General features: G+C 43.7%; 1 protein-coding gene across 1 annotated transcript in view; it reads right to left on the bottom strand.

Moving 5' to 3' along the window:
• Positions 1-13,028, bottom strand: part of LOC143924325 (neurobeachin-like protein 1) — a 204,938-nt gene that overhangs the window by 132,758 nt on the left and 59,152 nt on the right. The window contains exons 13-16 of the mRNA XM_077448575.1: positions 8,834-8,962; positions 2,543-2,843; positions 2,286-2,371; positions 691-780 (exon numbers count right to left, since the gene is read on the bottom strand). Coding sequence (XP_077304701.1) covers positions 691-780; positions 2,286-2,371; positions 2,543-2,843; positions 8,834-8,962 — 606 coding nt within the window. The remainder of the gene's footprint in view (positions 1-690; positions 781-2,285; positions 2,372-2,542; positions 2,844-8,833; positions 8,963-13,028) is intronic.

Here is a 13,028-nt window from a genome sequence, read left to right on the forward strand (position 1 = left end):
TGACGGAGTACAGGGACAAGTATGCACTCATTAGCTTATTTTAGGAAACTAAACACTTTAAGTAAATTACTTAATTTTATAATGGTAGAAGTTGCCCTACATAATATGGAAAACAGTAACTCATAATGACCAAATAAAGAGATGGGGTTACCACCGCTCCAGGTAGGTCTGCTGAAACAAAAAGGTTTTTCTTCCAGCAAATGAAGAGCCCCAAGTGCCAGCTAATGCATAAAGCAAATCAAGGTGAGTAGAAAATTCTGGACAGCCGCACTTCAAATGAAATTTCTCGTGCCTCCTGATGTTCTAATAAAGGCACAAGAAATTTAATTTGGAGTTTAGTTTGCATTTTACTAAATTTCCACAGCAGGCTGCAGTATGTTAAATTGTGAATCTTCATGCTTTCCTAATATTATGCATGCAGATGCTTACTTTTATTTTTAATTATATGTAGCTAATCTAATGCAACAGTTAAATATTGTATATCGTCTGGAAAATAGTCAAGTTACACTAAGGGGTCTGTTTAAAAATGTTTTCACACAAGATTTACATATTTGTTTACATATTTTCTAATTTAATTTGATTGAACAAATGTTTAAATAATTTGTTAAAAGGTTTAAAAATAAACCCCTAGATATAAGTTATTATGATATATGATGACTTGTTATCTGAGGAAAGCATAAAACCAGATACCTTAATGTCCCAGTTCACAACTTTGTTCCCCGTTAATCGTCCATGCAATAGATTTTGCGATAAATCGAGACAGATGGGATTTCCACAAGCCTGTGCAAACAGATTAAACAAAATGCATTATACTGACCATCAGATCATAAACCAACACAAATATTAGCATACGGCTGTATGAACGAGTCAGCTGACCTCTTTGACTTTGACCTAAGCACTGCAAAGTTGATACTGTTATCCATCACACTCATTCACCTGTTAAAGCGTCTTGCTCTTTATGTTTCTATTTTAACTCTGTTAAGAAGCCTTGTGTAATAAGATAACTCAATGTATGTTTTCAGCAAATTTAAGTATATTCATAACTGCAAGATTAGCTTTTGAAGGACTGACCCTCTGCAGGCATGCTTACAGTGGAAAATTTGTACCATACTCACGTCCTGTCCATGCACAAATACATGTATACTTATGTCAACTTCAATACATTTTAGTCTCTTGTATGCATCCTAGTAAGAATGAATTCATAAAACTTGTTGATGTTGATGTGCAGTTTTTTTTCACAACAGGAGCCAAACTACCTTTTTTTTTTTCTTTGTGAGTGCGACGTGTTGTAATGCATTGCACTGTTTAAATACAGCATGTTCTATTTCCACCCAGTGAACACTAACAAAGTGCAGAGGTGTAAGGTGGGCCTACTGCAAACAACAGATATCTGCTTGTCATTGCACTGGGCCATCACTGAGCAGCACAGTATGAATAGACAGTGAAACAGTATAGTCTGTTATAACAATATGATGTTGCATGCATCTCTAATTTAATGTAATTTGTATAAATGAGATGCCATGTGCACATGGTGACGCTAGCTTTCATAATGCATTCATATTATTACCGTCATGCAAGAATTTTGAAATATTCATATTAGTCCCACTTAATTGATTTGGCTTTACTAACTGAGCGATTCTTCAGCTTCATAGTCAAAAGTGAGTGGTCACTTGAGGTATGCTAGTTGGGGACAGGTCTTTCTCACTTTTTTCAGGTAGTGCAAAACAGTGCCATATAATATCATCCAGTAGTTGCTTATATTCCTAACAAATAAGGATGAGCTACGGCGTGTTCGCATACTCAACGTGCAGACTCCAGGAAGTCAGCGCAGCGCTAATCACAGGCAGTGAGACATTGCTCCAATGTGCGGCTGCAGAGATCAGCCAATGTCTCACTGCCTGATTGTCGCAGCGCTACGCCGACTTCCTGGCGGGCTCTGCCCGTGGAGTATGTGAACACGCGGGAGCTCATCCCTACAAGGCTCTTTTATTTGACACTGCTATGCTCACTATAAAGTTTATGTAGTTTGCTGGTTCAGGGAGGAGACAAAGGCAACAATACTACCTCAGGAGACTACTCAAGTTGAACAGCCAGACTAAGACAAGATACATTAAGTAAATATAAATCTTTCATATGCAAGATTGCAATAATATTTGAATTTAGTATCTTGCCTAGTCATGATTGGTTCTGAGAAAATAAAACAGAGCAGAAGGAGTCACATACAATAATGTAAGATACTTGTCATACGTTTTTTACACACAAATGAAAAAAAAGTTTCAGCTAACCTTTGGTGTGTAATAAAGGAGAAGTTTGTTAGGTAAATCTGCTAATTCTGAGTCTCCTGATTTCCAAGGATTCAAGCTATTAGGACCTGAAAAATGAAATGAAAAGATATAAAAATACCAATATTATTATTATACAGGATTTATATAGCGCCAACAGTTTATGCAGCGCTTTCGTCTGCAATCTTCTGCATGCAATAGTTTTGGCTTCATATAAAATACGAATGATAATTATAAAAAATGAAGCTGATGGCACTTACCTGCCAAATACAGTCCCTTCACATGTGTAGCTTGCAATACATCATGAAATATGAGAACTGATGCAAGCTGACCCTCAAGTGATGTCGGCGTTCCCCATTCACTATCCTGAGTTCCTGCAGAAATTACTTTCAAAGAATCGGTTTTTCCTTGAGAGCCACTTCTGGAGGGTGAAGATAAAATACCACCCAGTGATGACCGGCTTGTGTTGGATGGTGGTGAAACAGGTGGGTCTGGAATCTGAGAAGGGGGTGGCGTGTTGGTCTTTTGGCCTGCAGATCCAATGCAGCAAAAAGTAAATGGCTGAAAGACAAAATGAGACAAAGGTTAAGTGGCGAACAAGACCAAAAAAAGATACAAATATTACCCATAATTAATTCAAAATTTGAATAATGATGATCCAATTTTGCAATATTCTGAAGGATAATTCACTCTATGGTATGTATTATGCAAGCCGTTTTTTGTATTTACAATGAAAAACAACATTCTATCAACTCACTCAAAAATTACAATTACAAGTAAAAAAATAAAAAAATAAAAAAAGGTGTTTGTCTTGGAAATAATTTACTTATTATCAACCTTGTCTAAAGCACAATGATTAATAGCTTCCAACATTTTAACACTAAAGATTATTGCAGGCCTAGACACAGAAAAATATGCTTTATCTCATTTACCTGGGCAGCTCACTGCTCTTTCGCATGCTAGCCTTGCTCGACTTGAACTTCAGCTGATCCTTGTTAAATCGCTTAAAATTCGCTGTGGGTGTCCCTGGCAGCACCACCAGGATGTAAAGAAATCCCTCTGAAAAATTTGAAGGAATCAGCAGCCATGGGTGTGCGGATGTCTGATTAAAACAGCTGGAAGTGGTTCCTCCATGCTGTTTGGTGTGGATGGGAGATTCAAGTGAGAAATCTAGACCTGTATGGCTAACCTAAATAAACTTTTTTTTTGTTTAACTTCGGTCAGCCAGTGGGCTGTGTTTTGTTTAACCTGGGACATTGTATTCTGACAGATGGATCCACCTTCTGTCGAGCGGCACTGACCACATATTGATCAGATTTTGGCCAGTTCCTCTTGAATGGGGCAGATTTAATGAAACTAGAGAGTGCAAAAATTAGAGTTACTTACTGGTAACGTCTTTTACGGGAGTCTTTCAGGACAGCAACCTATGAGAGACCTTGGCTCCTCCCTTCTTGGGAAACACAGCCCAGCCTAGATTTAAAAGGCATACTTCCCCGCCGGCTCTTCAGTAATTCAAGAGCAACTCCGGCCAGCTGGGGAGACACAAGAATGCATCATACACCTTAAACTGCTTTTTTGATGGTTCCCGAGCCAGGAACCCAAAATGATAACCCAACAAGGGTGGGTATATGGTGCTGTCCTGAAAGACTCCCGGAAAAGAGGTTACCAGTAAGTAACTAATTTTCCCACATTGTCTTTCAGGACAGCAACCTATGAGAGGATAAGCGAGCACTTACCCTTAGGGTGGGACTACGGCTTACAGGACTCTGTGTCCAAAGAGCCTGATCACTTTGCTGACAACAAGATCAGCTTCTAGTGTCAGGTAAAAGGAAGGAGAGCTGAATCACGTTGCTGCTGCACAGATCTGGCATGGAGTAGCATCAGCTTCTCTGAGATTTCCCTACATATAGGCTCGTCCGATTGTTAGCTAATGTCATCTTGCCCAGGTACTACTAGAGATTTTAACCCTTACTTTTTAGGAAGGAAACCCCTTATTGACACATGAAAGTTCAAAGAAAGATCCCACAAGGGCCTACAATGAGTAAAGTTTGGTCCTACATGGAAAAATGTACACCTAACACTGGTCCAGCTGCCGTAATGCCTCAAAATCTCAGGTAAGTGGAGAATAAAATATAATCTTAAGGGATCCCTCTTAGTAGCCAGACCACCTGGTTCCCAGAACCTTCAAGACAGAGAACCGTGGTCCTTTAAGCCAGTGTGATACAATGAGAAAAACCAAAGTGTTCTATGCCCACCAGTAAGACTGTGGGTGGGCGAGATGGCATAGCACCTGGGGAAAATGCCAGCTCTGAGTGACAGCATCTACCCAGGAGCACCAACCCTTTACTGGCTTAGGCCCAAAGAGGAGGTTTTATGGGAGGAAACCAGAGTTCCTGGGGGAAACTAGAGATCCCAGGGTTAACCGCCCTATAGACGGTTCCTATGGAAGTGCCTGCAACTGCAAGAAGAGGACTCCACTGAGTTTAATCATAACTTCCGTCGCAGATGCGATCGGGTGCATTCAGGGTGCTGTGGCCATAGCCCAGCCTTCCCACCTGGGTCCCCCTTTAATTTCACAGAAAGGGCTCTGCTCCTGTCTGTTATGCGATTCAAAAATGGAATCCAACAATACCCCTCCGTCTCCCAGTACTAGGCTGGTAAGTCTGGATCTGTGGAAAAAAACTGCATCTGGAGGGAGTAGATTGTACTGAACCAAAGCCTTCAGAGAAGCTGGACCCTAGACTTTCCTGGCTTCCAACGGACCCAATGAACAGGAACGCTCTCTTTTCCACTGCTCTATCCCTGGTCGTGGAGCAGGAGTGTTTTTCTTGTCCTCCTGCAACCAACTCCTCCAGATAAATTTTGTAATGAAGGGGTCTACTGGATTCACCATCCAGGCCTTCTCCCACTTCTTAACAAGTGTTCTAAAAACTTACTAGGTTCTGGTCACCTGAAGGTCTTTAACCCTCCATGATGCCATACAGGGGGCCACCCCCTGATATAGGGCCCTGGTCACCAGAGATCCCTTGTTTAGTTTCCTATATCAGGTGCATACAGTTGATATAGCCATCAGGCACCATCCGGCCAGCAACCCTGTAACAAAACACTAGTGAAACATGCAGGGTGCTAGCTTGGTTGGGATTCAAACTCATGATTTCAGTATTTAAGGCACAGTTTAGGTGCAATACCTTCAATGCAAGCTCTTTTTCCTCACGGTTTGTGAGTTGACCAGGAGAACCTGAAGACCCCTGCTTTAAAATTTTAGGCAAGCTGGTTTGCTGGTCCTAAACAGGCAACATTTTCTCTGCAGTGTCTATAGTGCAGACTTGGTATGAACTGACCCTTTTGGTCATGAGTACATTCTACCCAGCCAATGTGTCAAGTATATCAAATGCCAGCCTGAGTTTGGGACATGTAAGATACCCCACACAAACACAGGGAGAACCCACAACTTGATGCAAGCACTAGAATGTTGGGGGATCTAAACTAACCACCCCAGTGTTGCCAAGTAGAAGTAACAGCCTCCCAGGCCTTTTCCCCTAGCTAGACACGCCCGAGTCACCAGGAGACTGCTTAGGGAACTTACTCTCAGCCCCATCAAATCAGTGACCCAGAGCTGAAATGTTAACCGTTGAGCCACTTCATTAAGTGACTTGTCAAAGGTCAGTAGGAGCTGACATGAGGACAAGATCCTATGTCTCCAGGCAGACTTCCATGGCTGCACTGATTGTGAGCCATGACTTGCCTTTCAGCGCCAGCCTCGTGTTTTCCCACACAGTGCGATTTCAGCCATACCCACTCTATACACCTCATGCAGGAGGGAGAAAAAAATCTTCCCCTTCACCCAGTCCTTACTGGTTACAAGGGGGAAAAAACATTCAAAGGATGTGCATGGAAAGTACAAACACTTCAGGCTTAATGATGCTGAGGTCTGCTTCCGCTGCCTGTGCAGGTGTCGCAGAAAAGTCCATCCCACCCCTTTGGTGGTGCGCAGCTGCTGCTGGGTCTTCCTCTTTTGAAAACAAGAGCAGCAGGGATGCCAGGCCAAAGTTCTCACCTCTAGGCCACAGGGCCGCCACATGTCCAGCAGAAGGTGCAGGTGCTTTGCAGTACCTAGCATACAAACGGCTTTCCCTCATTGGGATTTGAACTTAGGTCCCAGCAGACCAATCAGAGCCCTTAGCCTCTGAGCTACCATCCATGCTCCCTGTTTGCACCACATGTAGACTGCAACCAGTGTCTCCGGTGCCCGCTGATGACGTCATACGCCCCGGAAGCGACCTCGCTAGATGCTTCCTGTGGGCCAGCTTGGAGCGCAATAGCTCCGCCCCCTCGCTCACTGCTGCTTCCTTCTTTCCCCTGGACATACCAGCCATGCTGTCGGAAGGGAAAATTATGCCACCATGTCACCTATGCGATCGCGTTAATGGGGCCGACTTGTATGCAACAAAGAATGGAAACCTCCTGCCCCCCTTTCCTCCCCCAGAGGGGGTGACCTGAAGAAAAGGGTACGGTACCCTACTACCGCTGGTGAGGTACAGTCTTGGGCTGTGGGATTTACCACCCACCCCTTGTTTCTGTGAGGCAGTCCAGAACCCTGGGACCTTCCTCCCTCCACCAGCCAGACCTGTAGGGACAACCACCAGGAGAGCACATCATAGAACCACCAACCCCTGGGTCCCATGTGCCTCCTCCCCTCCGACCACCAAGAGGGAACCCCACCTGTGGAGCTACAGGTGATAGGTAAGGGATGCAACCCCCTGGTCCTCCTTACCTTAAGATGGCTGATGTAGGCAATGGCAGAAGCCGCCCGGATGGCCCCTGCCTCTGACATGCTCCCGCCGTGAAAAGGAAGGTCTTGCCTCTGGGCCCTCCAACCGCCTATGCGACCTTTCCAGGTCCCCATAAGCCCAAGGAACGGCCCACCTTCAGCTTCCGCGGCTGGAACCGGAAGCCACGAATCAAGGAGAGGTGAACACTCCCTGCCAAAATGGACGTCACCCTCCACCTGGCCCCGCTGTAAGCTCCATCGAGGCTCGCACCAGAGTTCAAGGGGGGAACAGCGACTCCTCCTAAGTCTCCACTGAGAACCTGAAGGTAGGCCCCCAAGCATCCCATGACACAACTTTCGGAGAGCTGGGGTGGCAACAGAAACAACAGTGTGGCTGCCAAGTTACCCCTCTCCAAGGCATAGCACCACTAGTCCTCAGAGACCTCTGTTTCCTTCCTGGACATACAGGCTTCAGCCTCCCTGGCTGTCTTTAGCCATGGCTCCTCACAGTGTCTCTTTGCCAGAGGAAACACCAAAACTGAGGAGCCGGCGGGGAAGCATGCCTTTTAAATCTAGGCTGGGCAGTGTTTCCTAAGAAGGGAGGAGCCGAGGTCTCTCATAGGTTGCTGTCCTGAAAGACAATATCAGAAATATAGTTCAGCTCTGCAGAGAAACTAATCAGCTTCCAGGTTTCATTGTCAAAGTTTAGCTGAACAAGCTAAAGTTAGAAGCTGATTTGCTACCATGCTCAGCTGCACCAGATTCTGAGTGCTCCAGCTTTAGTAAATCTCTCTACCTCGCTTTCAAGAGGGGAGGGATGACCAAGTTTGAAGGGCTCCTGTCCCTCAGGATCATGGTTTCAAGAGCCATGCTGGTAAAGCCTGCAACTGAGAAGCAGGATTGAACAATGGACCTTGGGACAGAAGGTCTGGACGATACAGGTGGAAGCATCTGCCAGGAGACTAAAAATGTCTGGGTACTACGTCTTTCTGCATCAATTTGGGGCAAAAAGAATCACAAGAATCCATCTTGATTCTGTGGAGCAGAAGAGGGAAAATCTGGCATATTATCATTGGAAAAAGATAGAGCGAAGGTAGCCATCTCTTAGTAGAAAGAAGAGGTCCAATACCTAGGGACACTAGCAGAAAACTGAGGTTAGCTGGAAGTGGGAGGGGTTTTATACGGGAATATCCTTTTATCGCTGGTTCGCACAGAAGCAATTTGAGTGCAGTGGATTTTCAACCCATGCTGACATTGCACTGCACCAAAAGTAGTGCTTGCACTACTTAAAAAAACGCACTGCAACCAGATCACATGGTATTTCTGTACCATGCAATCCAGTGCAGGCAAACCCACTGTGTTTACATCCTGCATTTGGGGTGTCATTAGCTTTACATCGACACCCGCATTTGAACACAGTGCAGAAAACATATACGGAATGGGGGTTTTCTGTATTGCATTCTGATGTGAGTAGGCCCTCAGCCTTCTTTTTTTTTCCTGACTGTCCAATCACCTGAAAGTAGCTGCATAACATCCTGCTATAATGATTAAAAAGTCTGTGTTCTGTATGTATTGTACACTTAAATTAATCTGCCACAACCCAAATTTCTTCTGCGTAAAGCTACAGGTAGAAGCAGCTTCACTAGCTCACACTTAGAATCCAGTTCTGTATGAGTAGCATGACTACAAAATCCTGCAGCCCAAGTGTTGGGAAAGTGGCCTCTGGATTCTTAAATGGGTATTATATTTTCCAAAAAGATTCCTTTTAAGCTTTACTTACTTCACTCATTGAGGGAAACTTGAGAGGGGACGATAATTTTAGCTGTCCGTTAACATATATGTACACGTTGCTTTGGCCAAAGAATCCCAAGGACCTTTTTGCTGGTACATGGACAACTGTGACACTGTGCTGTTGAAAGAAAATACAAAGCCCATTAAAATGTCAATCCAATACACATGTCAGAAACATACAAGACTCAAAAATTTAATTTTTTTGCAACTGTTACAATTTGAAAACCTTCTAATGAATATATTTGTTAAGCATGTCTTTATCTATAATATATGTTTTTTGTAAGCACCAACAAGGATTGATTAGTTTGAAGCAAGTTAAGTTACTACTAAAGTCTCTGTTTGACAGTCCAAATAAATCCCAAATGTTGGTACTAAGTGATGCACAAACCTCATAATGTAAACAAAGAACTTCCTCTCCCTTTCCTGACTGAGCAAAATTCTTCATTTGTTTTATACATGAGACCGAACCCCCCCCCTTAGAAGTCAGCCAACTTATAGGCTTGTATTGCAAGGAGGAGTGTAAAGTGCATCCATTATTCAGCACTTAAAAGTTGGATGCAGAACCTGTATATATACACTGAGCAAAATTATAAATGCAACACTTTTGTGTTTGCCCCTATTTATCATGTGCAGTTTTATCACACAGTACAATGCCCAGATGTCGCAAGTTTTGAGGGAGCATGCAATTGGCATGCTGACTGCAGGAATCAGGAATCTCTACCAGAGCTGTTGCCCTTGAATTGAATGTTAATTTCTCTACCTCAAGCCATCTCCAAAGGTGTTTCAGAGAATTTGGCAGTACATCCAACCGGCCTCACAACCGCAGACCACGTGGAACCACACCAGCCCAGAACTTCCACATCCAGCATCTTCACCTCCAAGATCGTCTGAGACCAGCCACTCGGACAGCTGCTGCAACAATCTGTTTGCAGAATCAAAGAATTTCTGCACAAACTGTCAGAAACAGTCTCAGGGAAGCTCATCTGCATTCTTGTTGTCCTCATAGGGGTCCTGACCTGACTGCAGTTCATCGTCGTAACCGACTTGAGTGGGCAAATGCTCACATTCTATGGCGTCTGGCACTTTGGAGAGGTGTTCTCTTCATGGATGAATCCCGTTTTCACTGTACAGGGCAGATGGCAGATAGCGTTTATGAAGTCGCGTGGGTGAGCGGTTTGCTGATGTCAATGTTGTGGAATCGAGTGGCCCATGGTGGTGGTGGGGTTATGGTATGGGCAAACGTATGCTATGGACAAAGAGCACAGGTGCATTTTATTAATGGCATTTTGAATGCACAGAGATACCGTGACAAGATCCTGAGGCCTATTGGTGTGCCATTCACGACCATCACTTCATGTTGCAGCATGATAACGCACGGCCCCATGTTGCAAGGATCAGTACACAAATATCCCAGTTCTTGCATGGCCAGTATACTCACCGGATATGTCACCCATTGAGCATGTTTGGGATGCTCTGGATCGGCGTATACGACAGCGTGTTCCAGTTCCTGTCTATATCCAGCAACTTCGCACATCCATTGAAAAAGAATGGACCAACATTGGCAAAGGACAAGTGCACAATAATACAGATTTAGACAGATTTGTGAATAATATTTGAGAGAAATAGGCCTTATGTGTACATAGAAAAAGTCGTAGATCTCTGAGTTCAGCTTATGATAAATAGGGGCAAACACAAAAGTGTTGCGTTTAAAATTTTGCTCAGTGTGTGTGTGTGTGTGTGTGTGTGTGTGTGTGTGTGTGTGTGTGTGTGTGTGTGTGTGTGTGTGTGTGTGTGTGTGTGTGTGTGTGTGTGTGTGTGTGTATATATATATATATATATATATATATATATATATATATATATACACATATACACACACACACACATACATACATATACACACACACACACACAAATATGGCTGTCCCATCCCATGTGCATATATATATTATCTCACAAAAGTAAGTACTCCCCTCACATTTTTGCTGATATTTTATTATATCTTTTCATGTGACAAAACTGAAGAAATTACATTTTAAGTGTACAGCTTCTATAACAGTGTAAATTTGCTGTCTACTCTAAATAACTCAACACATGCTTGGCCAGTCCTTCACCTTTACCCTTAGCTTTTTTTTAGCAAGGCAGTGGTCATCTTGGACGTGTGTTTGGGGTCGTTATGTTGGAATTAGAGCTGCCATGACGCGTCGACGTAATCGACTACGTCAACTAATAAAATTTGTCGACGTGCATAAATGGCGTCGACGCGTCACGCACGTGTCATTTCGCGGGTAAATGGCCGTAATGGCGGAGGCGGCGGCGGCAGCTGCTGCTCCTGCTCCTGCTCCCGGGAATGGGGAAAAAAGTTCCGGTGCAGCACGAAAATCCAGACCACGACTTTCAAAGGTATGGGAATTCTTTAAAGTGAGGCCAGATAAAATGGTCCTTTGTTCCCTCTGCAAAACCGAACTGGCGTACCACGGCAGCACTACTGCGATGCACGAGCACCTCAGAAGAAAACATCCTGGCGCACTACGGCCTCAAACGGACGAGCCATCTTTGTAAGTACTTACTACTTACTTACTAGTATTTTGTTCATTTTGGGAGTAATTTGTGGTCAATATTTATTAATATATTTTATATGCTCATGCTGCTACTGCTAGTAAGTAAGATACATCATTATTAGTGCATGCTCAGGGGCCAGGGGTACATATTTGTTGCTGTGCTGCTTTGCTAATTTCTTTTTTTTAGTGGCCATCTCATGTTTTTTTTTTATGTTTCACAATCACATTTACAAGGCACTTTTTGCACTGCAGCCCTCTTGCTGATCTGGGGATCCCTCAGGGCATGGTTTGACAACTTCCTGCAATGTATGAGCTGAGAGAAGAGATGCCATGCTTTTCTTCCAATACACAGAGCAGCAACAATATAATATTAATTTAATTGCAGACAGACATTTACTACACTACCCATACCCTCTTTTAAATATGCAGTACGAGTACATTATTAGCAGCATTGAGCATTCATGTTGGTTAAACTTGGTTCAGGTTCCTAAATGTTAATTATTATTGTGTGTCTTTTTTCTTTTCTCAGGAAGAGGCAAAGCTGTGCACAGGAGTTCTTCTTCCATAAAAAGGATGTCACTGTTTGCTCACCCCAAATGGCCGTTGCATATACCAATAGCATACTCCACATGATTGTAAAAGATATGAGACCTCTTTCTATTGTAGACGGTCAAGGATTTCGTGAGATGATCAACACGTTTTACCCAGGATACACACTTCCCTCCAGGTCCCATTTCACTAAGCTGATGGAGAAGAAATATGAGGAGAATTTTGAAAGATTGAAAGCATCACTCAAAGATGTGAAATCAAAAATAGCTCTCACCACAGATGCATGGACCAGCATTGCCACAGAGGCATACTTGGGTGTCACATGCCACTTCATCAACAAAGACTGGAATCTTACATCGTACAATCTGACCACTATGCCACTTGAAGATCGGCACAGAGCTGAAAACATTGCTAACTGGGTGGAAAAAGCAGCTGAAAAGTTTGAGATATCCATGGCCAATGTAAATGTAGTTGTCCATGATAACGCTGCAAATGTTGTCGCTGCTCTGCGTATTTTGGAAGATAAGCATGGCATCTCTTCTCTCAGGTGTGCTGGTCATACATTGCAGTTAGTTGTCAACCATGCCCTGAGGGATCCCCAGATCAGCAAGACCCTGAGGGCTGCAAAGTGCCTTGTGGAACATTTAAAAAAAAGTGAGCTGGCCACTACAAAGCTTAAAGCAAAGCAGCAACAAATGGGTACCCCTGAGCATGCACTAATAAATGATGTATCCGTAAGATGGAACAGTACTTTACACATGATCAGCCGCCTGCTTGAACAGAGGTGGCCTGTGACTGCAACTCTTTCCGATCCTGATGTCACACCACAAGGGAAGCGCTTCCTAGATTTAAAACATGATCAGTGGAGCTTACTTGAGGAACTGGAACAAGTCCTGAAGCCATTTGAGTGTGCTACTGTTCTCTTGAGTGGAGAGTCCTATGTGACTGCTTCCGCTCTACCTCCTCTGGTAAAGGGCCTCCAGAAATCCATACAAAGCACAATTTGCGAGACAGCAGCAGTCAAAGCTTTCCAAAGTGTTGCTGCACAGGAGATGACATCAAGATGGGAGCGGG

The sequence above is a fragment of the Lithobates pipiens genome, unplaced genomic scaffold (genome assembly GCF_037356315.1).
Source record: "Lithobates pipiens isolate NorthernLeopardFrog02 unplaced genomic scaffold, aLitPip1_a1.2 Scaffold_22, whole genome shotgun sequence".
In the NCBI taxonomy this organism is placed as follows: Eukaryota; Metazoa; Chordata; class Amphibia; order Anura; family Ranidae; genus Lithobates; species Lithobates pipiens.